This window comes from Semicossyphus pulcher, unplaced genomic scaffold, assembly GCF_022749685.1.
Source record: "Semicossyphus pulcher isolate SPU_LCO1_2020_fin unplaced genomic scaffold, fSemPul1.0.p SCAF_13, whole genome shotgun sequence".
Taxonomy (NCBI): Eukaryota; Metazoa; Chordata; class Actinopteri; order Labriformes; family Labridae; genus Semicossyphus; species Semicossyphus pulcher.
The window spans coordinates 22,987,604-23,014,646 of NW_027211637.1; the positions used below are offsets into that span (position 1 = coordinate 22,987,604).

At 42.2% G+C, this 27,043-nt stretch overlaps 1 protein-coding gene across 1 annotated transcript in view; it reads left to right on the forward strand.

Annotated features, from left to right (window-relative positions):
* The window catches only part of fgd (faciogenital dysplasia), a 57,899-nt gene that overhangs the window by 22,546 nt on the left and 8,310 nt on the right, over positions 1 to 27,043 (forward strand). Inside the window, exons 2-10 of the mRNA XM_069660224.1 lie at positions 14,223 to 14,393; positions 17,064 to 17,265; positions 17,448 to 18,069; positions 20,635 to 20,724; positions 23,265 to 23,401; positions 23,883 to 24,039; positions 24,203 to 24,341; positions 26,297 to 26,355; positions 26,869 to 27,015. Coding sequence (XP_069516325.1) covers positions 14,223 to 14,393; positions 17,064 to 17,265; positions 17,448 to 18,069; positions 20,635 to 20,724; positions 23,265 to 23,401; positions 23,883 to 24,039; positions 24,203 to 24,341; positions 26,297 to 26,355; positions 26,869 to 27,015 — 1,724 coding nt within the window. The remainder of the gene's footprint in view (positions 1 to 14,222; positions 14,394 to 17,063; positions 17,266 to 17,447; positions 18,070 to 20,634; positions 20,725 to 23,264; positions 23,402 to 23,882; positions 24,040 to 24,202; positions 24,342 to 26,296; positions 26,356 to 26,868; positions 27,016 to 27,043) is intronic.

Sequence of the window (27,043 nt, forward strand, 5' to 3'; positions counted from 1 at the left end):
CTTCCTCTTTACCCAGGGCACCTGGGGTCTTCCTCCACTTGAAGCTGGTGGCGGCATTTCCTTTTGCGTTGGCACGATAATTATAGGATTCAGCAGAAACTGAAATGTCAAGTGATTAGATAGCGACGGATGAGTAGACGCAGCTGCAAGCGGAAAACACGGTGTGTGTGTTTTTTGTTTCTTATCTCACAGACGTCTAAATACAGTGCGCTTCCTGTCTGACCCGACACTTTTAGTTTGAACTTTCGCTGGCATGTCTGCAGGTCGCACAATTAGAGGACACAAGTGTTTTGTTTTTTACTGTCATGTGTGTCTTTGCGTGCGCACGCCTGCGTCTGCGTGTCCTTTAACTTCCCCATTCGCTCTGTGCAAGCAGTCGGAAAGTGTTAAGAGCTCTCTTGTCTCCACTGAAGCATGCATGTTGTCTTTGTGAGAGACTTTGGCAGCAGACGGGACGAGTAGAAAAATGGCACGCAAACACACATTCACAAACAACACTTCCCCTCCTGGCAAATTTTAACCGTTGTTAGATCTTACATCTTTTTTTCATTGGACCTCCTTCAGCCTCTAATAACTGCCGCTTTAAAGCCGCTGCTCACTTCAAAAGCTTACAGGGTTACAGTGCGAGGGCTGGAGGTGTCTTTGTAGTTGTGTCCTACTGCTCCAGAGAGGATGAGGGATGGTTTCCAGAGGCCAGTAACAAGATATTTAATGAATTACTGCTGCAGGGCAAAGTATGAGTGCATGTACACGTGTGCATGTGTTTTTATGTCTGTGTGATGGTTTGTATGCATACGTGTTTTAAAAATATATTTTCCTTCAGGGATGTTAGTCTGGATAATCCTTTCCTGCCACATTCACTTCAGGGGAGAACTTTAATGTCTCCTCGTAAAGCGTAAAGTCAGTACCTGTGCGCACATGGAGCTGCTCCTTGCAGTGACTGGGGAACTACCATAAATGGTAACTTTCAGGACAGTAAGCTGCTCTTAGTGATCTCCCAGTTTTCACTATGCTTGACTGAGTTTTCTCAGAAACAAAAATGGGGAAATGGTGAAACATGAAAAAGGAAGAGAATATTCTGTGGCATTTATGTGTTGAATATGTAGTAAGATAAAGCAAACTAGGGGAAGCTCTAAAATGTATGTATCCAGCATTTTCTTCACCTCAGCTATGTATAGAAACAGCTATCGCCTCGGGCTGTTTCAGCACATCCCCGGTGGATCCTCGGTGCTGACCAAGTAGCAGACGTGTAATTGGGCCCTCTTCCATACTTCCCCGCCTCGCCCTTCAGACCCCTTGAGAGACAAGCTGTTGCAGGTAACACAGGTGATAGATGACAGGTGGGCAGAGCTGCCTGCTGCAGGGGATTGCGGTTCTCTGCAGCTCATTCTATAGAAATTAAACCAGGGCTTTGGTTTTGCCAGTGGTCATTTGAAAGACAATATACCTATTTTTTTAGTGTTTATGACCCCCATTGATTTAACTACAAATAACGTTTGAGCTTTTGTCATTTAATTTAAACCTGGATGTACCTGATTTTGAAAGGATTATAATCCACCGTGACAAATGGTGGCATCATGGAAAGGAGGTGTTCACCAGGTTGCAAATCATTCAAACATAGGGAATGTGAAAGGTTTTTATTATTTTAGAGCTTCTCAATTTATCAGCAACTAAAAAGACAATGGATATGGAACTGGGAATAAACAGACACCAGGACATATATAAAATGACATCTTTGATAACCCATTAGCTAGCGTTAGACAACAGCTATCTTTAGCATTCAGCCACTTCCTAGCTAACATTGACGCTGTTCAATGACACAATAAGAATGGGGTTCTTGCTAACGTTAGTGTTAGCTACAACTTACAACATTAGTTGTTGCTAACATTTGCATTCAACCACTTCTTAGCTAACGTTGCTGCTTGATAGTATTTCATGTTACAACAGGAATGGTGTTAATTCCTAGCTAACATTAGTGGTAATCTGACTCATAACATTAGCTGTATCTAACATTAGCATTCAACCACTTCTTAGCTAACGTTGCTGCTTGATAGGGTTTCATGTTAAAGCAGGAATGGGGTTAATTCCTAGCTAACATTAGTGGTAATGTGACTCATAACATTAGCTGTTGCTAACATTAGCATTCAACCAATTCTTAGCTAACATTGCTGCTTGATATTGTTTCATGTTACAACAGGAATGGGTTTAATTCCTAGCTAACATTAGTGGTAACGTGACTCATAACATTAGCTGTTGCTAACATTAGCATTCAACCACTTCTTAGCTAACGTTGCTGCTTGATAGTGTTTCATGTTAAAGCAGGAATGGGGTTAATTCCTAGCTAACATTAGTGGTAACGTGACTCATAACATTAGCTGTTGCTAACATTAGCATTCAACCACTTCTTAGCTAACTTTGCTGCTTGATAGTGTTTCATGATAGAATAGGAATGGGGCTAGTTCCTTGCTAATGTTAGTGTTAGCTTGTAAGTGGTGGCAAACTAATGTTAACTATATCTAAGAGTAGCTAATGGGTTCAAATCTTGTTGTTTTGCCTACGAATATACAGTTAAGTCCGACAGATTTTACCGCTTTCTTAAATTAAGTGGTTGTAAAAGAACATTTTGTGGGCCAAATGATTAATGGACTTATCAAGAAGGTAAAGCAGATAACTCTTTGGATCTACAGTATGTTTTATATTGAGCTAAAAATGCTACCAACAGATCAGTATATCAAGTATGGACAATTATAATTGCAGATTTAATTCCCAAGGGAGAAAATCTCTTGTTAAATTGATGTAGGATTAGAGGGTTAACTGTTTTCAAGCACAGTCATGTTGAAAATTTTGAATCACTCTCCTTAATACAAATACTGTGGCTCTAAAGTCTGCATGTAGCAGTAGCTCATCATCCCTTTCTTAGGTTTGAATGCTGAAAACAGCTTCCTAAATTATTCCAAGTGAACATGACGCCGGCATTGGCATGTTTCCTGAGTGGGTACACCAACATGGCTAAGAGCGCTGCAGAAAGCCGCTGTAAGGGGAAATACTGGAGCCATTAGAGAGGAAATAGGAGCCTTTATTAGTCTGTCTAGTGTACACCTGGCTTCTATAACAGGCCTCTCCTTGTACAGTAATTTGTGTGTGTCTGTGTGTGTTCATGGGTGTTGGTATGTCTTGGCTTCTTGCTGTCATGTCTTAGCTAATTGTGCCATCCGCAAACCTCAACTTGAAAACGTTTCAATGATTTATGTTTCCATCTTTCACGTTCAAACTTGAGTGACTCATGAAAGTAATTGCGGCCCAGTGAACGAGTGTCAAACATTTAGTGCAGAAGTCTTGACAGGCTGCTTCCCTCGGATGCTCCTTGCTGGAGAGCTCCCATTGCTGACGCTGCCGTTCAGAAGCCAAGTGACATTTTGAAAACGCATCTGACGTCAAAGAAGACGCGTCGGAGTTGAGTGCACAGTGACCTTTTTGTGTGTCTGTTGGTGAGAGTCCAGCGTGTGTCAGCACAGAGGAGCAGTGACAGAGGAGGAGGCTGCCCTGGTTCCTTACCCTCAACCTTTAATTTTCACCAACCCGGCCCTTCACGTCCACACACCCCTTCTGGGTTAGACCAATCAGGCTGGACTGAACTGGACTGGACTGGACTGAGCAGCAGATTGACCTGTGCTGGGCAGGGCTGTCCCGCTCTGGGACACTTTGACTGTCAGCAGCCTCGTATACACTCCCCTCCGCATGCTGACATCCATCCTGCCTGGAACAGATGCAGGGAGTGTGGTAGCGGCTCACCTAGGAATACCACCCAGTTCTGAGAATAGAGGCAGGTTTGGGGGCCACATGACAGAAAAATTGGTTTTATACTGTTGACTAAGTACCCATGTGCTTGAATACCATTAATTTCTATGCAATCAGAACAGTGGGAGCTGCTTTTTATTTTACATTCAATATGATATCACTACTTTTTGTGCAGTCTGAACAAAGCATTTACGATTAACCGATATACCTATAAGAATACAGTATGTCCACATTATACCCCTATCTGCTTGTTCAAGCAAAAAAGCCAATGATAACATGTAAGGTTCCCCTGGGATTATTCTTTATTAAAATAATCATTAGTTACTGCCTTAGAAACCTAACCTCCCCCAAAATAACCATGTTAATATTGGGAACTTATCCTCCCTGCAATTTTCCCATTTTCCTCTAATGGCAAAAACGCCTCCTTTTCCAGCAAACACGTTCATGTGTACACTGGAAAGAAACTGGATCCAGTGGACATGCTCTGCATGCACCACTTCCTTTTGTTGTTCTGTTGGCGGAGGCTGGCGTTTCCAGAGGTGTAATTCTGTGGCCGTTAGAGGTGTGATTTGGTTGCCTGTGTAATGTTCTCTAAGTGTGGGCTGCTTTTTTATTTGGGAAAGGGAATAATTTGGTCGGTAGTGTTTTTCGGTAGCTGCTGAATGTTTTCCTTTAGCATGCTGTAAAACATAATGATCACAGTGTAATGGTAGCAGTGTTGACATGAGGGAAGTGTGAGAGTAATTTTGTGGTTGGTTCTGCAGAGGAGTTAAGCAGCAGGGAGATGTATGCATGTGGCTGCTATATGCATGCACATGTATTGCATGTAGAGGTGTTCATTTTTTCCCTTCCAATTCCAGTCTGATACCTAAACAAGCCAATACAGCGGTATTAAAAATATACATATTATTATGGAACAGCTCTTGGCCTATACTACTAACACTTTATGACTTCACTAGTGCTATAATTAAGCCTTTACTGGTGGGGTTTTCCACTTTAAAATACTGCCAAGCTGTTAGCATTTTGCTAGCTCTGACTGGAGGCACTGCACTGTTGTTGTTTGCTCTCCTCACATGATGAATTACCTGAAATCAGTTAGTCTTAGCTCTTATAAAAAAGCAGCAGAACACCATAATAGATTCAGGTTGGCAGCACAGAGCAGCTTGCCGTGAGAAACATTGGAGTATGCGCTGATACCCAATCTTGTATTTATGGGGGGGATTGGAGCGTTTTAAATACTGGCATGTATTGAAACAACTCTTACTGCATCTGGAGGGAGGTTAGCTCCTGAAAACACTGCACCCAACATCCCTTAATGTCATCAATCAGTCAGCAATCAATCAGTCATGCCGTCAGCAGCATGACTGGTTTTTAACTGGCCCTGTCCACACTATGGATTGGTTAATCCCACCAGTCAATATATAGTAAAGCAATCAATGTGTTCACACTTCAGAGAGCCTTACTCAGTACAAAGAGTGATCAGGCCCTGATCCAGGAGATTAAACTTTGCACAAGCCTCATTACAATGTGGCCTTCTTGGGACAGAAACTAGGTCTGAAACATGCTATTTTCAGTCTTCAGGTGCTGGTGACTCACGGAGCAGCAGACCTGTGTTTGTTAAGACTTCCCCCTACACCCAGTGGGAATGGAAAGAGCTAGGGTGTTTTTTTCCAACACCAGCACCGGCAGTTAGAAATCCCTTTGCTGGTGAAAGTGTGTTTAGTAAAAATGGACTAGGGGGGGAAAGATAGAGTCTCGTGCTCAGCTTTAGCCTGATTCTTGTGCAAAACGGCCAGTTTGGTTTCAACGTTACACGCTGAAAGCACCATTGAGAGCTGCTACAGTAGGCTCCAGTAGTTTCTAGGACAGTTGGGGCAGTCATCTCCACAGGCAGGTCTGTAAACCCCCTTGTTCTCCTGCATGTGTGTGTTTGTGTGTTGGCCTAATTGCCAATCTGTGGCTGCTTCCTTGACAGTAATGCTCTGGGCTACTGTACTGCACTGCATCCAGACAGAACAGAGGCTCTCTTCTCTGCACCGGGCCTCATAAAAGCCTTCTTGACGGGGCTGCGTTGATGAGGGGGAGGCTGCGAATTAAAGGGGACGTGTTATCAAACCACATGTCTGATGATGACGATGACATTTTAATCATCTCTTTGTCACGTCTTCACATCATTGTGTTTCTTACTGTAAATGCTGAGCGTTCCTCGTGGACTTGAGTCACTTTGTAGGAAAAGGTCAAAGGTCATTGCATGTGTCATGTGTCACCGCTTGCTTGTGTTTTGTCCTGGGGAAAAATGGCTGATGCTTTTAAAAATCTGTTCATACCCATGTTGCTGCCCGGTGTTTCTTCCCATCAACAGCCACGATGCTTTCTGGTTTATTAATACCTCAAGACAAATCTTTTTTTTGTCAGAACTGTGCAACTGGAAGCAAAAGTATCTCTTTTTAGCTCATCATGACCTATATAAGCAATATATAGATCAGCATTGTTACCATAGCAATAGCCTCTTCTTTGCTTCTCTCTGAGCACAGTGAAGAAGTATTCCTCTCTGGAGGACTTGATTTAGTTTTGGACCGAGCCACTCTGATATTAACTCGCCAGTCTTTGCTTATGTTTAGCTCTCTGCACTTGTTGACAGTTGCAGCGTATAATTTCAGGAACTGCTCTATATTTATAGCTCGGCTCACAATTCTTGCCTCTGTCTTTCTAGCAAAACCACTCAACAGTACTGATCCACCTACTTTTTTTGCGAACTGGCTTCTTTGAAAGTAGGTTATCACTTTCCTCAAAACTTTCCAGTAAACTACTCCCTCATGTCCTCTTTTAAAACCTCTCTGTCTCTTCCTCTATCGTCCCTCTGATATTGCATGGTTGTAATTAGTAGGCATGGGTCAGGTGCCGGTAAAATGTGTGCGTTGCTGTCAGATTTGGAACCGGAGAAAAATGCAGAGACTTCTGCAGCTGTGAAAGAGTTTCTTCGAACAATGGTTGAATACTTCCCTGTCTATATCTAATAGTATTTTTGCTTGCAATGCCCATCCCTACTAATTAGAGCTTGACAGATATATCGGTCAGACGATATTATCAGCCGATATTGGCCTATTGCAGATAAATCGATATTGTTCTTTTCAGTTATGCCAAGATATAAAAAACTTTTTTTCCCCCAGAGCATGAAGAAAACAATGTGTGGGGTTATTTAGAAATTAAAGTAATCTTGTAGTTTAGCAGACTGCTTAGTGTACAATACTCTCATTTGGTCTGCATTCAAATTGGTTGACATTGACAATGTGCAAGAATGTTACAGCTTCTTTAGTAAAATTATCTGTGTAGAAAGCAGCCAAGTAGAAAAGGTCTTTTTTCCTTCCAGCTCTAAATACTTTATCGGCTGCCTTATCGGTAATCAGTGATTTTTCTTAAGATCTGAATCGGCACATGTCACAAAATCCCATATCAGCCCGACTCCACTCCTAATCCGTGGTAGCTGCTGAAATCCTCCCACTTAGTTTGGGAGACATGTCAGTGTGCCTGCTGTGCCCACTGACCTGATTTAGGGGGAGAGGACAGTGCTAACAAGATGACTTGCCTCCCCCTCCCTCCTGCCTGCAGCCCCTGGGAAGCCATGATACTTGTGAAACTTCAGGCGCCATTTAATTCCTAAACAACACAACAAATAGTGTGCGTGGAGGGGTCGACACTAATGGTGGGTTTGACAAAGGAGGATGTGGCTGGTTTTGATAACAGAGCACGATAAGACATAGATGAATGTAGATCTGTAATCTGGGGCCAGATGCTACTGTACGGGATTGGATAGCTGTTGATCCTGCATGTGCATGATTGCATAGTGTGTGTTAATAAACTCTGTGGGAGTTTGAGCCTCGGATACTGTAGATCCTGGAGCAGCTGCTGTTGAACTGATAACAGAATTTCCTCTCTAAGCTCCATTTCCTTTCTCAGCTTGTGCTTTTTGGATGGATCCTCTTAAAGTGATGCTCCAGCTAAACACACACCGCTGTAGGATTGAAAAGTGTTGACAAAGGTTTGTGGATTTGTCCTTTGCTGTGCTTTCAAGCGGCTGGAATTTCGGGGTACAATTGGTCCTAATATTGGTTCTAGGTTATAGGTACCAAATATCTACATAAACCAATTAAACTACTCGAGCAGAACCAACACTAAGTTTCAAACTCATCAATGTTGTTTTTCTGCCAACAAATCGCTAAATGCGTAACCTGTTGCCATGGCATTTGGCTTGTTTTGTGCAACTTTAGTCTCATTTCTGTAAAACACATAACCTTTTGTGCGATAAGGAATCTTCAGGCTCAAAGTTTAAACCACTGAAATAACAACCAAAAAGTAGATCAAGGTCAGAGCACGCCTTTCTGTCTCCTGCTGCACAGAAGGGGGAGAGGAGTGATGGGAAGAGGGGATATAGGATGACACGTTGTTAAGAATAATGGTGGTCTCCCTATCTCTTCTGCCTGTCCCCTTTGGTTTTGCTTTCTCTTCTCTTTCACCTTCTGTTTTCCTCATCCTGTAGAAATCCAGTTATCGAGCCATGCCTGTGCTCTGTAGCAAGATGGCCATTAAGTTAGATGAGACACTGCCTCTCCTTGATTCAGTCTGTCAGAGTTAACAGGCAACCAGATCAATATGTTTCTGTGTGGAGAGAGAGAGAAACATGGACACAGACAGAAATAGAACAGCAGAGCAGGTATAATGCATGAAAAGACACTGCGTCACATGATGGTGATATGGGAATAATTAGATGCCACATTGGGATTCAGCGAGGTTGAAGCGATGGGTGCGGGCTTGTCATCTCAGCCTCACCAGGGGTCGGCGTGCGGGTAGGAGACCTGATTGACTGGCTGTCTGAGAGGGGAGACTCTGCTGAATCTGAGCGATCCTTCTCCTAGACAGCACTAGGGCAGGAGGACTGTACCCAAGGGATGATGGGTAATAAATGACTCTGAGGGGGTCGCCTCGGGGCCGACAGTGACTGACAGCCAGCTAGGTTTGTGCAGTTTTTTTGAGCTTGTGTGTGTGAGTGTGTCACTGAGGTGTAATAGAAAAAGAAGAGAGGTCAGGTGGAGAGTTTGCTCTAAAATGAGGCCAATGACTTAAATGCCAGTCTGAGATTTATCTTGGCCTATCACGGTCTCTTTTTCTCTTTCTAGTTTGAAAATGTCCTTTTTGTCCTATAACAAGTCAGTTTACCTTTAAGATTATATAAAGGTGTTAATTTTAGGTCAGTTGCATAATCTTGCTTTAATTATGACCGGGTTTCAAACATTAAAAGTTTTTGTTCCGCAATCTAGCGCTAAGTCAGATGCTGTCAAGTAGCCAGCTAGCTAACATTGATTCTTTTTTGTTCACATATTGTTAGCAACAGCAACTATTTTTAGGCAACATTCTTAAGCAACACATTTTTTATTTCATCTCAGTGAACTTTCTTTCTTTAATTAAATGAGCATGACTAAGCTAATAGCTTTGTAAGGCATGCTAACTTGTTGATATGGCAGCTATAGGCTAATTTTTACCAAGCTTAGATTAGCTTAATGGCATGCTAACATTTCCTAACCAGCAATAAAAACAAAGCATAGCTAAGATTGATGAAAATATATCAATTTTATATTAAGATCTGAACAAACGAAAACTAGTTACTTAATCTTTCTTTAACGGGTATTAAATTCTGTGTGTGTTCTGCAATCTAGTGTTAAATATCAGATGCTGTCAGGTACTGAAAGCTAACATTGATTCTTTTTGGTTCTTGCAACTGTTTTTAGGCAAAACTCTTAAGCAGCTGTTTTTTTTATTTAACATTTGTGAACTTTCTTTCTTTAATTAAATGAGCATGACGAAGCGTGTACAGCTAATAGCTCTGTAAGGCATGATCACAATTAATGCTAACATACTGATGTTAGCCGGTATAGGCTAATTTTTTACCAAGTTTGCCATTAGCTTAATGGCATGCTAACATTTCCTAACCAGAAAAAAAAACAACGCATAGCTAAGACTGTTGGAAATGTGTTTATTTTATATAAAGAACAAATAAAAGATATTCATCTCAGGTGCTAGATAGAAAGTTCAACAAAGATAAAGTTTAGCCTGAGGCAATGTTTGTCTAACGTTCATGTTACAGGTGCTGCCTGACAAATTGCCTGTTCCTTAATGTAGGGCGTTCCAAAATAAATTGTTTTGGTATTTGTATGGAAACTCAGGTGTGGCACTAGTATCTAAAACATTAAAAGAATATAACCTGCAATTGTTTTATGATTATAAAAGTATGAACACTTTTTTAAACAGGGTACAAAATCATAAAGTTTTTATTAATTAATCTCCTCAAACAGAGAAACAGACTCATTTCTGTTATGTGACCTAAGAGCAAAATTCCCCAGGTTTCTCTCATGTGACTGCATCACCGTGTCAGTGGAGAATTGTTCGGGCCATGGGCCCTTCACTCTGACAGAACGAGAGAAGGCGAGAGTCTTCCTGTCAAATACCTGACAGTATCTGAATACTTCCGTTCGTAAGATAAATAGCAGGCCTTCTCTATGTTTAGAAATACACTGTAATGCGGTCATTCAGGTTGGCTGCCAAAAAAATATTTCCCGCACGCTCTGCTTACTTTTCATTCTGTTCTTCTCTGAGTGAATTAAGGAGTCGCAGCAGTGAACAAACTGTAAGATAGACCGGCTATTTATGACCCGGTCCGACTAATTAAAGTGGTGTGTAGTTTGACTAATTAATGTGCTGTTGTACTGAATATCAGCACGAGCCGTGCTGATATTCACTACAACAGTACTTCCTCACATGTAATATGCTTTTATACAACATTTCACAAGCAGTTAACAGTAATAAGTAACAAGCAACAGATTACTATTTTGTGTTTATGTATTCATTCATTTGGCTCCATGAACAAAACTAGTTCCGCAACTTGACTGTTGACAAGCAACACATAAATCTTCTGCTCTTGTGCTGCTCTGTGTGTGTAAACATGACCGCAGAGCAGCCACTTTGTGTTATGTACATGTGTCTTTGTGTTTTTATTCATCGTGATGGAATTCAGAACGCCTGAAGCGGAGTGATATGTGTAGATAAAAGTCCAAGTGCTGTTATACTCTATATCAGCACTCATGTAAGGCCCCTGGTCCAATCACAAGACTTGTTCGGATCTAACTTTTATACTCACTGGTGATGTTGTATAATGACTCATAGTGTCTCAGTTGTTTAATCAGGGAAAGGTTGTCATGCTAACCGACAGCTAACAGAGTGCTATGGTGATAACGTCCTCAGTCGTGTAATTCCTGCTTAATTGTCCCATTCATCCGTCCCTCAGCAGAGGAAATTAATGAGCTCAGATCAGAGCTCTCATGTGTGTTTGTACAAAAGCCTTCCTGAAAGTACACAATTACAATATCATGCTCATTTCCCGGATCCCTCCGTGTCGAAGTCAATGAGGTGACAGACGTGTAAGTTCAGACATTGTTTCGGATGTTTTCTGCTTTGTGTTACGGGCTTAAGTTTTATGCTATCATTGTCCTGCGTTGTAAAAGCATGCAGGGATCACTTGGCTCCACCGTGACACACACACGCCGTCACTTTGGCCCCAGGAGGAGGGGCTTGGATCAGGTTTGGCAGGTGAAAAAGACAGGTGCAGCTCCTCAAACACACCTGAGAAACGATAGATGAATGTGCGTGAGTGTATGAGGGTATAATGCAGGACTGAGCTTTGAAGGACTATTTTTTCGGTGTGTGTTTAAGTGTAACAAAGGCTCAGACTCGGGCTCCGCACAGGCGCACTTTGGCAAACTGGGAGGGCTGGATTTGTTTTGATTTGGACTGGGTTGTGTGGGTGATTTTTTTTTTTTATTGTTCCACTGCTCTTTGGACTTTGGTTATGTGAAACTGAACAGTTGGAGGCAAGGTAATGCTCTTAAACACGCTCCTTTCTTAGAATATAACGAATGTTTTTCTTTGTATTTTTTAAGCTTTTATGCCTGAATACGTTTGATTAAAATCATTGTAGAGCTCAATGTGATGTGAATAATAACCTAGAGCATTATTAAACCGGTTAATTTAGTCGTGTTTATGCCTTGAGTCCTGGTTAAGGATGGTGTCTTGTGCCGATTTATGCTTTGTCGGTGAGATTTTAATTAAGAAAAACTGTAAGTGTCAGCTCCCCTCTCTGCTGTGTCGTCAAGTTCCTGTTTGGTGTGAGGCAGTTTCATATGAGGGTCACGTCTTGCTCTCCCATGACTACACAGAGTTTCCATATGCGCCACCAGCCCCTATATTGTCTCCGTCTTCCTCCCTTGTTTGCTTTTCCCAGGAGCGACCCCAGCCACTCTCGGGTCAAGGAGTTCTCCACCGTTCGGTCGTTTGGCTTAAAGGACGCGCCTGCCCGGTTGATCATAGGTCACGCTTTTCCCTCTGACTCAACCCGCGAGTCATCTCAGATTTAGAGATGGTGTTAGCAGAAACCTAGAGGCTCATAACATTTCTGTTGCCAGGGAACTCAAAAATCAGAGTGGGTATAAAACCAAAGAGCTGTGGGATTCGTTTGTAGTAGAAACACACTTTTACATTTTTGATGTGTAGTGAAGAGAGCGGCTTGCCTCTTTCTCCCCCCCTGCCTGTTCTTATTCCTCTGTGGTGCAGAGATGGTGGGAAAGCATGCAGTGTGCCACATGAGGCAGACAGCCGACCAGGACTCATTACTGGCTTTCCTTCAGCTGCCGGCAGCATGGCTGGAAACAGCAAATTAGATGTGCCAGGGCTCGGTGCAATTTCAGGATGTAATCCAGTTGAGGAAGAGTTGGGACGACTGGATTTGATTCACTGGCCTGAAGGGACAGATGTGTGTGGCTGCAGTTTGCACAGTTATTAACATAATCTACTGAGGGACGTCACTTTGTTCTAATGGAGGGACACATCAGATAAGAACTTAAACTGACAAAAACACAGGCTGCCATCAAAGTGAGCTGTTTACAGCACAGACCAGAATGGCCACACACACGCTCGGTTACAAAGTACTTTATATATTTCCAAAAGCTGGATTTCTTTTCCTTTGACTGGACATCAAAGACCTTCAATCTGCAGTCCCATAATAACTTCAATCATTTTAAGTCGGACTGAGTATACTGTATAATCTTTTTCAGTTTTAACTTTAACAGTGTTTCCTTTGAACAACCAGGGTGACAATCAGATAAAAACTAAAAAGACATACAAAAATCTGGATGCAAAAACGCTTGTGTTGTTACAAACTTACTTTAGAAACATTTTGGTTCATAGCATCAGCACCTTCTCTCATCGCTTCCGCTCACCGAGCTCTGGTTGACTTCTTGCAGCAGCAAAGACAGCCACTTGTGGGTGCATGGGGACTTAAAACTAGGATCACCATTTAGGACGGGTCTTCTATGTTTTTCCTTTTCTTAACTGACATTTCTTATTATTATAAACATGGGTATCGAAGCTTTAGGGGGAAATTAATACTTTCTAAGACACCAAATCTGCAGCTGAAATACACACATTACCCAAATTTGAGTTTAATTAACAGTTACACAATTTCCCGAACCATTTTAGGCCTTTTAAGGTTATTAAAGTATATTTTTGTTTTGTTTAGTGGTTGGTATTCAGTGACAAGACCAAAACTGAATAATATTGCTAGCAATACTGCGGTTATGTGATGCCAAACACGGGGTGGACCAAGTGGCCGCCATCTCCGCTTTTTTTATTTTTAAATATAGACCCAGTGATGTTGCAAAGTACGTGTCCGGCGTCTCTGGCGCATTAAAATTTTAAGGGATGCAGTAAATTCTGTATCCAAACGTCCCAGGGATGAACTTCGATTTTCTTTATAGCTGTGTTCACTCATGTCGATGATGTTTTACCGTTTAGGTGAGCGCTGTAGTGATAAAAACCAACACAAACAAAACTCCGGCAGCGGGCTGAGGCGGCCAAACTGCAAGGGGCGTACCGTCACAGCCCGAGCTAGCCTTACACTTCACACCAATCTGCTTCTGTTATTTGTGTGTATTTAGGTACAAGTAAGTTAAAACTAATGAAACAATGGGGTGAGAAAGATAGTTACAAAATGATCAGACACAGACTTTCAGAGAAGATTAGCTGTAGTGAATCAGATACAGGCCTGTGAGAGACAAACCAATATACATCCTCTCTGCCTGCTACCTCAGGCCTCGAGGCAGGATCGATGCAGCAGAGGTTCTTTTCTCCTCTTTGGTCGCCTTCATCTCTGTCAGAGGTCGACATCCTGAAGCACACACTGATCTCAAGGTCATTCAAGTACATCACTGCACACGGCTGCATCCCTGTCGCAGGATTAAACTCATTTTTTGGTGTGTGTTTTATATGAATCTCATTATATCGATCGATTCCTGATGTAGTCTGTCTTCTCTTTCCTCCAGACCTCCCTGCCTCCTCTCTGCAGTACCAGTGTGGATCAGTCGACTACCTGTGTTCTCCTCGGCTGGTGAAGAAAATCCCGACCCCCAGACCATGTCACGACAGGCCCGCCATCAAACCCCGGCCCCAGTCCTCCACCTCGCCAAGACCGCCGACTGCACAGAAACCTCAAGGTAAAAACATGTTGACCTCAGCAGGTTCCCTTCAAGGACAGTTTCAACATTGCGGCTGTCATTATAACTGAAAAGGTGCAGCAGGATCAAACCCCTGCTATCAAGCTGTCATTTATTCTGCTCCTTTATGACAGGGTGTGTGTCAGCTAACCGGCCTCACTCTGTCACTCACATGGCTCAGTAGGTCACATCTGCAGGAGCTACTGCTGGAAAGCAGGCCAGTGGCTCCCGAGTGTTTATGTTTGCGCATCATCTGAAGAATGCTAAATATGAACAACATGTGTTATGTTTAGGGGAGAAACATTGTAGGACATTACACCACAGACTTGGCCTCAATAAAATGTGAACCAAACTATTCAGTGGCGGCTCTGGTTTCCGTCTCTAGTTTTAATCATCGCCATGTCCAGCGCTGCTTTCAGATCCAGCCAGTGTTAACACAATTGAAGCTTATCTCTAAGAATGAGTTACCAGTAGATAAAAGCACTCCTTACAGAACTATCATGATGAACTACCAGCAATAAAAACGGGCTTTTAAAATGAGAATGAAAGAAATCTGTCGAGCAAGAAATCTCTTTGTCAGAATGAATCACCAGAAATAATGAAATGCTTAAAGACAAGGAGACTCATTTTATATAATGTCTTTTCCCTTTGGGCTGAATCAGCTGCTTTATTTCTGAGCAAGATGACAATAATGGTTTTGCATTTTAATACATCGTTTTACAATTTAATACAATTGGACCAAAGCTCCCCTGGTTGAGTTTGAGTATGTGTTTGGTTTTAATCATTATAAAACCTAGGGGACCTTACGGGAATTCGTCTCACACCAAGAGCATCAAAACATCAAAACATAAGTGACAAAAGACATCAACAAACACACAGGACAGCACGTAATAAACATGAAACAAAACCATCTAAATATACATCATTAAATCATTAAGCATCACGCGGTTATCTGTGAGGGACATCAAGGGCCAAGTTCAATAAAGTACTGAGGGCCAAGTTCAAACCAATCACTGTACATAAAGATGGACGCTAGTCTCCATCTGCTCTCATTGTACAAAATTGAAGCCAAAATACCTCCCGTGATAGGCGCTGCCATCTTGCACTGGTGACATAATTTGGAGCCAGAGTTGAGCAGTAGAGATCAGCGGGTGGAGCCGCTGAAGCCACTTCCGCTAACCAAAACACAAATTTACCAAAACTTACACTTACCGGAAAAAAAAAGCAAGGATCCCGCACGCTGGCATGTTTAACAGCAGAACAGCTTCTTGTGTTGGTCTGAGGTTAACGTTCACATATATGTAAACTTCAATGACTGTAGTGATTGTTTTAGTTACGTCTCCTTTTGCCGATCCTCCTTTTACTCTGCTAATCCGGAACAGGAGCCGTATTTGTCGACAGAGCTGTCAATCATCCTTTTTACAGCATCAAATAACTAATTAAAAATGGACACTTTGACATAAATCATCAGGATAAGAACTAACTTTAATGACAGAAACCATGTTTGAGAAAAATGTATTTGACGTGTATTTAGGTTTTATAGTTTGACCCATGTCACATCTGATGACATGGAAGAGGCGGGCTTTATGACCTGTACTGCAGCCAGTCAGTAGGGGGCGATAGAGAGGGTTTGTCTTCACTTTTGGGAAGCTGTCATGTCGTCCATCTGTGGTTCAAACTGTTATCAGAGCTTGTTCAAGCGCTGAATGCTGTGTCCACACCCTGGCCGTCCTATACATGCACCCTGAGGTTAGAAGTGTATATTCAGAAGAATTGTGGGTGCAGTGGGTCTGCTATGATCTTGTAAGGCTCCTGATTTGATCCTTGGTCATTACGCTGATGCCATAACTTTACACATGCAGAGGCGTATTGATTATAATGAAACAAGAGTTTATTAATAAAAGATAACAGTAAAAATGTTGAATAAAAATAACAAGTCATAGATAACATCCTGACCCTTACCCTGATTTTACTCTTAATATCTGTTAGTAAAGTTAAATACTGTATGTAGAACTAATGTGACTAAAGCTCGAACACAACCACAGACGCTCATTTGTTAAGATATTGTGAAATGTTTCCTCATCACTGAAAAAAATCATTCTCAGGTGCAATGAGGCCGTTCTTAAAATGTGCACATATTCAGTGACGCATACACAGACAAGGAAGTGCTTCAATTAACTGCGACTTTTCATATTTCCTGCTTTCAGACATTTGAGTGTCTGCAAACAAATAAATGCAAATATGCAGACTTTGTCCGTCATAAAAATAATGCACCCATTGAGTGCCCGCATGTATGATTGCAGTGTGCATTTTAAAGACAGCTTTGTCATCTCTCTGTCAGTGCTTCTGTTTTTTTTGTATCTAACTGGAACTGTGGTGACTTACGCACGCACTCGTCTCAGCATCCTGTTCTGAAATAAGGAAGTTGCTGATAGCTGAGGCTCAGTTTTAGTCTGCTCGACTACTACATGTTGCTATCCTGTATTTTTCCTCCCTTTGGAGTTTTTTCATGAGGTTTTTTTTACGAGCAGGCTTCACACTTGGATTCAACCATGGAGGTTTTCTCCCTCGGACTTTTACGTGTAACCTGATAGTTTTGTGAATGTCTGCAGCCTCACGCTTCTCTTTTTCTCTGCTCTTGTTGCCTCGACTGGATCTCTGCATCTGTAGTGCCCCCTAAACCAACGCACCTGCTCGCCCTCGGGCAAGATAAGAAACCGAAGAGGATCCCTCCAGCGCCCTGCAGGCCTCTGCCAGCGCCCCCTCCTCCACCTAAGCCAAAGCCCGTTGTAGCACCGCCTGGTGTGGGTGCACAGCCACAGAGAGAGGCCCAGAAGGTGGGGCTGCTCATCGAGAGGTTCGAGAATTCAAAGTAAGTTATATGATGTTAACTTTTACATGTTTCTCATGCTGTCTGGTTGAACTCCACCCACTGAAATCCAGCATTTTATCCTCTAATTATTAATCAAGTAAAGACGTGTGTCGACTCTTCTTTAAGCTATGAACACACATACTTCTTTAAAGCTGGTGTAACAGTGTTTTTTGTTTTCCCAGGGTCCCCATCCTGGGGGTGCTCCCACGCTCCCAGCTGCACCTGTGTCTGAGAATGGACACTGCGTCTGACATCACTTCCTCCTGCGGCCAGGACACCCCGCCGAAGGTTGCAGGAGACTCTTCCTCCCCTGTGGACAAACTTGCACTTGGCACCTCAGAGCGAACGGACGAGGTGTCTGAACTTTCCCGCCTGGCTTCGGTGCACCTTGACGGCTCAGACGACACCCCGCTGGACGACTGTGCCGATGATGACATCACGCACGATGGCGTTAGCTGCCTTCACGTCGTGGAGCGGGAGGAAGGCTCCTCCCACGAGCTCCTGGACAATCAGGACTCCTCGGAGCAAAACGGGAAGATTCCTAACCGGGACAGCGGCATCGACAGCCCGTCCTGCACCGCAGAGGGCGAGGTGTTCCCCAACGAGGACGCCATCGACGAGGAGGATCATTACGACAGCGTCACAGAAACGGAGAGCGTGTCCTGCTGCGTTACCCTGGGCAATAAGAGAGACTCGACGCAGGATGAGGACAGTGACTTGGATGAGGGGAGCAGTGGAGAAATACACTCTCTGACGGACACACAGACTGGCTTTCTGACTGATGCACACTCAGAGGCGCACAAAGTGAGTACCTCGCACTCTTCAGCCTCATCAAGCCATAAACTGGACAACATGAAGGTTATCATTAATGTCTCCCACACTCCCTGGCACTTTAATTTATTCATGTTACATCATGATTTTCAGGAATGTGAAATTGAGCTCATCCTGCAAAGTTTAAAAGCTTTGTCTCAGACAGTCAGTCTGGCTTTCATGTAGTGGAAAAAAGTAGCTTGTGTCTATTATTATCTCAGGCTGAGTGAACTGTTTCAAAGAATACTTCTGCATGAAACACTACACTCTGTTGCAGCGCTCACAAGTAAACGACTTTTATCTAAAAGCAGCTCGGCTGTTACATAAAGGGACAAATACCTGCTTAAAAGCTGAAACAGGAGCTCGTGATGGCCGTCCAGAGGCCGATATCTTCCCTGCAGATGAGCTAGAGTTTCACTTATCTCTTGTCCTTCAATTTGACTATTGATTGTAAACAACACTGATACCTCAAGCCGTGAACATACTCCTCCTAATGGCCTTTAAATGCTGTCAGTGTTTCCTTTAGAGAGCCACAGTTTCACATATAAAAGCATTAGAGAACGGTCTTAAAATAAACGAGCAAATGGAGGTGATGACAGAAAAAATAACGCAATGTCTAATAGGACAAAGAGAGTCTTAGCAAACAAGCAGTCACATAGACTTAAACCCATCACGATATATAGAAAACATCGCTCTCAGCGTGTTTAAATGCTGTCAAACACACCCAAACCCACACGGTGTGATATGAACATACAGCCCTGTGGCCTCTGCTGACCGCACACACCCGCAGTCTTCTGGGGAAAGGTATCTCTGCTCTGCAGTGCTTCCTGATTCCAGCACTGCAGTGCAGAGGAAGGGTGTGCGCTGTGTTATGTGAGGGGCTTCTATGACCGGGAATATTGGTGACACAGCTGACACGTTGATGGCCGTATAATGACACTTTTATTACAGAGGATGTGGGTTTTCAGTCATGTGCGCTGCAGGAGACAGTTTTTTTTGTGTTTGTGCCGGCTTTGTCTGCCAGCCTCTTTGTGGAGACGTGTTTCGTGAGCCTGGTGTGTGTGCTCTTTGTCGTTGCGATGAACTAAATCAGCAACATCATTTTTAGTTTAGTCGTACGTTTTCTGTCGTCTCAGCTCACAATGACAGAGAGTTCACCACATCAGCTTATAACATGTCATACCGCTGTCAGAGGTAACCACTGCTGCTGTGACTGAAATAGAGCTCTGTGAAAGTCAGTTTACTGTTATTCGCCCCGGATGCTACAACTGTTGTTTCAGTCAGTAGCATATGTTGTTTGCTTTATCTTTCAACTCTGCTGTTACTTTATGTTTGTCTCTTTGTCAACAAATCCGATGAAAAAAAGAACAAAACCAATAATGATTTATCTTTCTTATCCGGTCCATGTAGACTCAGTCTGATGAAGCTTGTTTCTCTTCTCAGTCGAGGTTTGTTTTGGTCCAAAAACCCTTAAAAACTCATGAGTGAGTCGGACAGTTGTGCTGTGTGACATGTACCCTAATTACAATGAAGCAGCAGAAAGCACCTGGCGATGGACTCACACACTAGCTTTGTTTCTTTTCATAGGATTTGTTGACAGTGAACAAAACATCTGTGTGAAACACTTGAATTTTTTAGTGTTGCATACAAATCTATAAAAACTGACCTTTACGGGCGCCAGCTTAGCTCAGCGGTTAAGTCAGTGGCCCATGTACAAAGGCTACAGTCCTCGATGCGGCGGTCCTGGGTTCGGCCGCCCTTTTCCACGTGTCATCCCCCATTCTCTCTTCTCCGTTTCCAAACACCATCCACTGTCCTTGCTATCAATAAAGGCATAAAAGCTTTTTAAATAGTATAAAAAGTTAAGACAGCAAGGTAATGAAAAAATGAAGAGATGTTTACACAGATACATCCCGAGTTTGGGTATACTGTTAATGGAATAAACTGAGAAAATAAGCAGTAGGCCCTGTATATAACAAGTACTTACAGTAGGTGTAGTATTCTGCAAAGGATTCAAGGGTCGAGGCTAAAAAATATCAACAAGCTAATTTAAATAATACAATTAGAAAGTAACAAAAAATAGAACTAGAATAAGAGAATAGAATAAAAAAAGAAGGGTTAGGCAGAGTTAAAAATATCTGCTGCTTAAGTGAGACATTTTTGACCTCCTTCATCCTCTGTATGACCACGAGGCCACCATCACCTCATTTGTTGTCCAGCTAACAATATATCCTTTGACTGATATTTATAGTGATGCTTAGCGCGAATAGATAGATTCCAGACAACAGCTTTACATGGGCCACAGCATACACAGGCTTAAAACAGCTATATGATTCTTGTTCTATATGGATGTAACAACAGTCCTTAAATATATAGAAAAACCAACAGAAAACAACTGACTGTCCAAACGACTGTGGACTCACTTTTTGTTGGCTAAACCTTGTCGCATTAACCTGTATAATATTATCTTTTTGTGTGTGTTGATGCTGAAAAGGAGATGTTTCATTTGTATGTGATGGTCTTTTAAGACTTCTTATTCTTCATGTCTGTCTGTTTCAGTGCTCAGAGGCTCAGAAGCTCCTCAACATCGCCAAGGAGCTTCTCCAGACTGAAGAGGCCTACGTCAAAAGACTGAACCTCCTAGACCAGGTAACTGTGTTACCTCTGTTTGTGTCTCTCTTTCCAGTTAGTTTGTTTGTCCGTGAGTGTGTTGGTCCCAATTTCAATCTCCTAAGTGTGCCATTGGTCTTAGTGATTGAGATCCGGGCTGAGCTGGATTAACACGGGCACTGTGATCCAGCGGACAACAACACTCCTCTGTTGACTGGATTACTCGCAGCAGTGTTAGCACGACCGTGAGAGTGTGTCTGTGCCTTTATACTGTATATACATGTGCACCCTTTTATATAGCACATGCACTCACTGTGTGTATGTGTCTGAGGGTGACACATATTGGTATATATGTGTGTGGGTGTGATGTGTCATGCCCTCACACTGATCTGTAACTATCTGTATTTAAACCCTGTGGATTAAAGATGTGTTTCCTGACTCTTAGCGGGGTTTATAAGTAGAAAGCTCCGTCTGGGCTCAATGATGTGACACAGCATTATTTTTACAACCAAATTCACCCTTAAAACTAAAAATATGTTTAATCTATGAGTCAGTTCGTCCATAAAACAACTATATTTAGTTAGTATCACTAAAAAACTGTAGTAAATGATCAATTTAAGTGACTTTTTTGTCATTTTCATTATGGAAATGCATTCAAAAATACTTGATTAGCAAAATTGTTGCATTCTTACATCACTTTTCTGTTGGGGTACCTATGAATTGTGTCACATCTAAATACCATCTCTTTATCATGACGTCTGATGTCATGTCCTCCTCCTCTTGTCCGCACCGTTGGCTGATCATCTCTAATTGTTTCAGTACGGATTATTCTATTCATTTATTTTTCTCTGTATTCGCTCGTGTCTGATGAGAATTCTCTCCTGGCGGTTCAGTCCTCTTCCTCTCTGTTAGGTTCATGTGGTGGAGGACGTGCACGGTTGCCCTATCACGAGCCAGCTATGGTTTATTTTCTAGTGAAACAGAGAAGCCTCACAGTGCACTTCCTGTTTTTATCTCTCTGTTCTCACACCACATGGAGACAGTAGTGCCAGTCTGATGCTGCGACGGATGATTGTAGTGAAGCAAGTTTCCACAGAGTTGTGACATCATGTTTGATTTGAACCTGAACATTACAAGAATGATGCTGACAGATAAGATTTAATGACCCACTTACATTACCTTTTAGCAATGCTACCTCTAACTCATGTAAATGAACCCATCTGTTACATAATTAAATATTTTTAATCAAGCATCGTTGCATTCCTCACATTTGCACTATTGTCCTATGTAGGCTTTTACATACTAGTTTAATATTTCATTTTTAATGCTCGTACATAGAGAGCAAAGTTAAACCGGAGTCAAACTCCTTGTATGTGTACATACCTGGCCAATAAAGCTGATTCTGATTTATCAGTGGTACAATAATCCCTAATAATCAATGAATCGTTTAAATAGGTTTTCCTGTGAATTGATATTGCATGCAAAAACACACAAGAGGCTCAAAAAACACTCAATCCTACATTTCCCACAATGCAACCAAAACATCTTTTATTAGAGCCTCTGTGCCACTTTGTTTAAACCCCACACCTCCAATTTGTTACACTCTTCTGTTATCAGTTTGTCTCAAGCTGAGATAACCCTGATGACATCGATGACATCATCAGGGTTATTTTCTCAGACTCGACAAAGTCCTCTCCACCCAGAAGGACAGAATACAACAGTTTTTACATGTTGAGTAAAGTTAACTATAACTTGTAAACTTATTTTGACTTGAAAGATCAGTGGAATGATCCTTTAAGTCATTTAGCAAAAATGGCAAACATGGGGCGGCAGTTTAGCGCAGTTGGTAGAGCGGACGCCCCGCATACAGAGGCTACAGTCCTCGACGAAATGATCGCAGGTGCGACTCCCAGTCTGTGATCATCTGTTGCATGTCATTCTCCACTCTCTCCTCCCCACGTTTCCAGTCTCTCTTTAGCTGTCCTATCAATAAAGGGAAAACAATTAAAAAATAAACTAACATTAGGTTATTGTACCTTCTAAGGTGCAACTATTCACAGGTTAATATCATTTGAATTTAAATATGGTTTTATTTTGGGGAAAAAGCCATTAGAAGATGTTGCATTGGGATCTGTGTAAATGTTATCATGTTTTATCAACTAAATGTTGCAATTATACCAAAGAAACAAAAGTTATTCTTTTCAACCCCAATGTACTGTATTATAAGTTGATTATATACAGTATATGTCAACTTCTACAAATGTCCACATTTATACAGTTGAACTCATAAACTAAAAATCAAAGGAACGTGTCTTCCAAAGTTATACTTTACAGTGTATCTCGCTGGCAGTGTTTTTGTTACTCTGCTGGTCGCAGAGAAGCCAAATCTGGTGTAAATGAAAATGTTTGTTTTGGAAAAGAACAAAATGGAATTTTCTCTGTTTATGTTTAAAACAACATCATAAAAGTTCCTCTCTGTTTACATGCCCGCTCGATGAGAGGGAGCCAGATCTGCGGTTTTGGAAACAGTTGCATCATTTTTTGTATACAAACGTTGTGTTTTGTTTTTTTCTCTGCAGGTATTTTGCACTAAGCTCACAGAAGCTGGAATCCCTCAGGACGTCATTACAGGGATCTTCTCCAACATCTCCTCCATCTACTGCTTCCACGACAAGTTCCTGCTGCCTGAGCTCAAGACGCGCATTACAGGAGAATGGTGAGGGATAAACAGTGTGCATCATTGTGACGTTGCTCAGAGATGGTTGTGGTCAGTTAGGCCGTTGGTGTTGGCTGTAAAACTGTGACAGCTGGAGGGCATTATTATCCGGTTTTTAGTGGTGTCGGGTTGATAGGTTGTGTGTTGTGTGTTGTTTGTGTGTCAGAGTTAAAAAATGATGACCAAGCAGGAAATGTAGCTCCAGTTTGGGTTATAGTGCCAACATCAGCCACCTTTGGTAGAACATGACTCTTAAATGGAAGATACTGTGAATAAAAGTAGCTCCATGAAATCAAGTTTAGACACGTGAAACTGTCATGAATACAGCATACATTGCAAACAGTCAAACAGTCTAACTCGATAGCCATTAAGTTGTGTAGCTGTCCTGCATCAAATAGGCCCAAAGTCCTGTTTACAATGCGTGAAGACTTAGTGAATTCTCTGCCTGCATTAACCACGTTGTTTGTTGTGTTTGCTGCAGGGACTCCACCCCTCGCATTGGAGACATCCTCCAGAAACTGGCTCCGTTCATGAAGATGTATGGAGAATATGTGAAGAACTTTGACCGAGCCATGGACCTCGTCAACACCTGGACGCAGCGGTCCTCGCAGTTCAAGAGTGTCGTTCAGAATATACAGGTACATATCTGTGTTTGTCTTATTCAAAACCTTCCTTACACAAATTGTTTATTACTCGTTTATTCAAAAGCATAATTGTTTTTTGAAGCCGTGTTATGAACTCTCTGAAATCCACATTACAAAAACAGTTTTGACAGGTTTGTTTTTGTGTGTGCACCCACAGAAACAGGATGTGTGCGGGAACCTGACGTTGCAGCACCACATGCTGGAGCCGGTCCAAAGGATTCCTCGATACGAGCTGTTGCTCAAAGACTACCTGAAGAAGCTGCCTGATGACGCTCTGGACCGAAAAGACGCAGAGAGTGAGACATTAAAGCCACTTTTTTTTTTCTTTAAACTGCAACACGCACACTTCTCAGTCACAGCAGATTATAGAGACATTTTCCAGTTATGGTTTTCTGGCTTCCTGTCAACCTGCTTTTACTTCTGCTTCCCCTGTACCTCAACTTTCACCTGTAATGTTTTGATCAGCACACAGTTCTGTGCGCTGTTCAGTACAAAGTTCAGGGTTTGACGCACTTACAAGCCGTTTCATCTTTTTGTTTTTAACTTAAGATTTAATGAGAGATTTTAATTCAGAATCTTAATTGGAGAAAACATATATACATGAAGTAAAAATAATATTGTTTTAGAAGTCAGTCAGTAGTCAGTTCCAGGTTCCCACCCTCGATCCTTTGTCACGTGTTATCCCCCATTCTCTCTTCCTTGTTTCCAACACTTTCCACTTTCCTTGCTATCAATAGACGCATAAAAGGCCAAAAAGGAGATAAACCAGTGCAGATTCGAATCCAAATATGTGCTAGTGAAGCAAACACACCTCCACTTTGTGGTTATCTGGAGTTATAAGGCTCCATGACTGTTTATGAGCAGGAGGAGAGGGAGGAACAAGTAGCCGATCCGAGGGGAAAACGGTGAAACTGGAGCTCGTGCTAACCTTTAAAATAAGACTGTCTGAGCCAGAAGGTCAGAAGGTGTCAAGAAATTCACCTCACCTTGTTGTATGTGAACACATCTTGCTCGAGAACACCAACCCTCAGTGGAGATCCCTCCCTGCTGCTCCGCTTTTACTTTGAAAAGCTGAAACCTTGTGTGGGAGCCAGTTGATGAGATTCAGCCAACATGATACTAAGATTCTTTCGCTCCGGGATGCATTTCTTCACATTTTTGGATTTGGAAAGCAAAGTACTACACTGATGATGACACTACTTACAACAATAGGAAGAAATATAACAGGCCATAAAGAAATTAAAGTAGATTACAGAAACTGCTACATTTGCCTCGGTTTGTGCCGGGCTTTTACCACCCAGAATGTTTTAGTAAATGCCATGAGAGGAGTCAGGTCTAGGTGGGGGCAGACAGTTGTGTAGTCTTGGCAGTGTAGTATGTGATGTAGGGCTTAGCTGACCTTTCAAATCCTAAGAGACTAATACAAAGTAGCACATGTGTGTCATGCCCCCAATCATTTTCTAGCTGTAAAATTCACCCCCAGTAACATAATAAAACTACAATAGTCATGTGATATTTTTGTGCAACATAAACAGTTGAGGTTGAGCGGAGACAACTACCTTAGCCTCGGTCATGACCTCATTAGGCTAACCACTTTATTTAATCTATCATTGAGCTGATGCAGGATACTCACTCTTCATTTCAACCTCATTCTTCTTCTCGTTCTTGCCGTCTGTCTCTAGCCTCACCTCCTTCCCGGCAGAGACAGATCGCACACTTCCCTTCAGTGCATTAATCTTTATGACCACAAATTAAATTTTACATGATGATGATGTTCTCCCACATCCTTGCGTCCATTTCCCGGCGAGTGTAGCCTCACCACACCGTGTTGTTTGGAGTGTATGTTGGGGGTTTTCTCTCCTCCTCTCCTGACGCGCAGTTTATCACAGTTGTTTTGGCCTCATTTCCCGCGGCTGTGTGTCTCTTCTGTTTATGTAGGCCATGATTAAGATGGCTGACTCAGGTGCTCCCAGGCATTAGCACAAGGCGAGTCGACTGGATAAAAGCCAGCCTAATGCAGTCAGCGTGTTTAATGATAAAACAGTGCATGTTTGGCATCTAATCCTTTTAAATGAGTATAATTAAGCTTGTGTGACGTCCCTGGCAGTTCTTATGTTTCCACTGTGTTAAAAATAGAGCTTGACTGACAGTCTGTAGTTTGCCTCCCTTGTAATCTGAAGGTTAGTTTTATATCACATGATGTTTTCACATGATTTTATGCTAACTTTGTATGTGTGAATGCTTGTTACAGAGGCAGTGGAGCTAATCTCTACTGCAGCTAACCACTCCAATGCAGCAATCAGGAAGATGGTAAGACTATACATCACTCTTCTGTGTTTTGGTTGTCATCTGTCACAACACACCTTTACTGTTTTATTCCGTCTTGTAAAAACCAGCTAAGACATTACTCAATCAAAGAGTTGCTGATGCTGTACTGTCAGTCAGCAACATTGCAAGAGTTTGTCTGGGGGAGTGAGCATGATGAATTAGTACAGACAGGAAGTTGCCGCTTCCTGCCTCGAGTTTCGCAGCTTGAGGAAGCCTGACTGACTCTTTTTCACACTCTTCATCGCTTTGCTCTGTCTGGCGTTGTACTCGTATTTCTCACAAACTTCAAACAACTTTAGCAGACAAATGTATTCATGAATCAGTAAAGATTTATAAAACCTGCTTCTGCCTTGCTGGGAAACTCATGAATGTATGAGAGTCTTAGCTGGTAATAAAAAAAAAGAATGGCTTCATCTGTCTTCTCACTCTCATGTGTTTTCTTGTGTTTTTTTTGCTTCTGGTTTGCTCATCTTCCTGTTTGCCTAATGTTTGCAGGAGAAGATGCACAAGCTGCTGGAGGTTTATGAGCGGCTCGGAGGAGAAGAAGACATAGTTAACCCGGCCAATGAGCTCATCAAAGAAGGACATATCAAGAAGATGTCAGCCAAAAACGGAACAGCACAAGACCGATACCTCTACGTGGTGAGAGCACGGAGGTGTTAAAAACAGA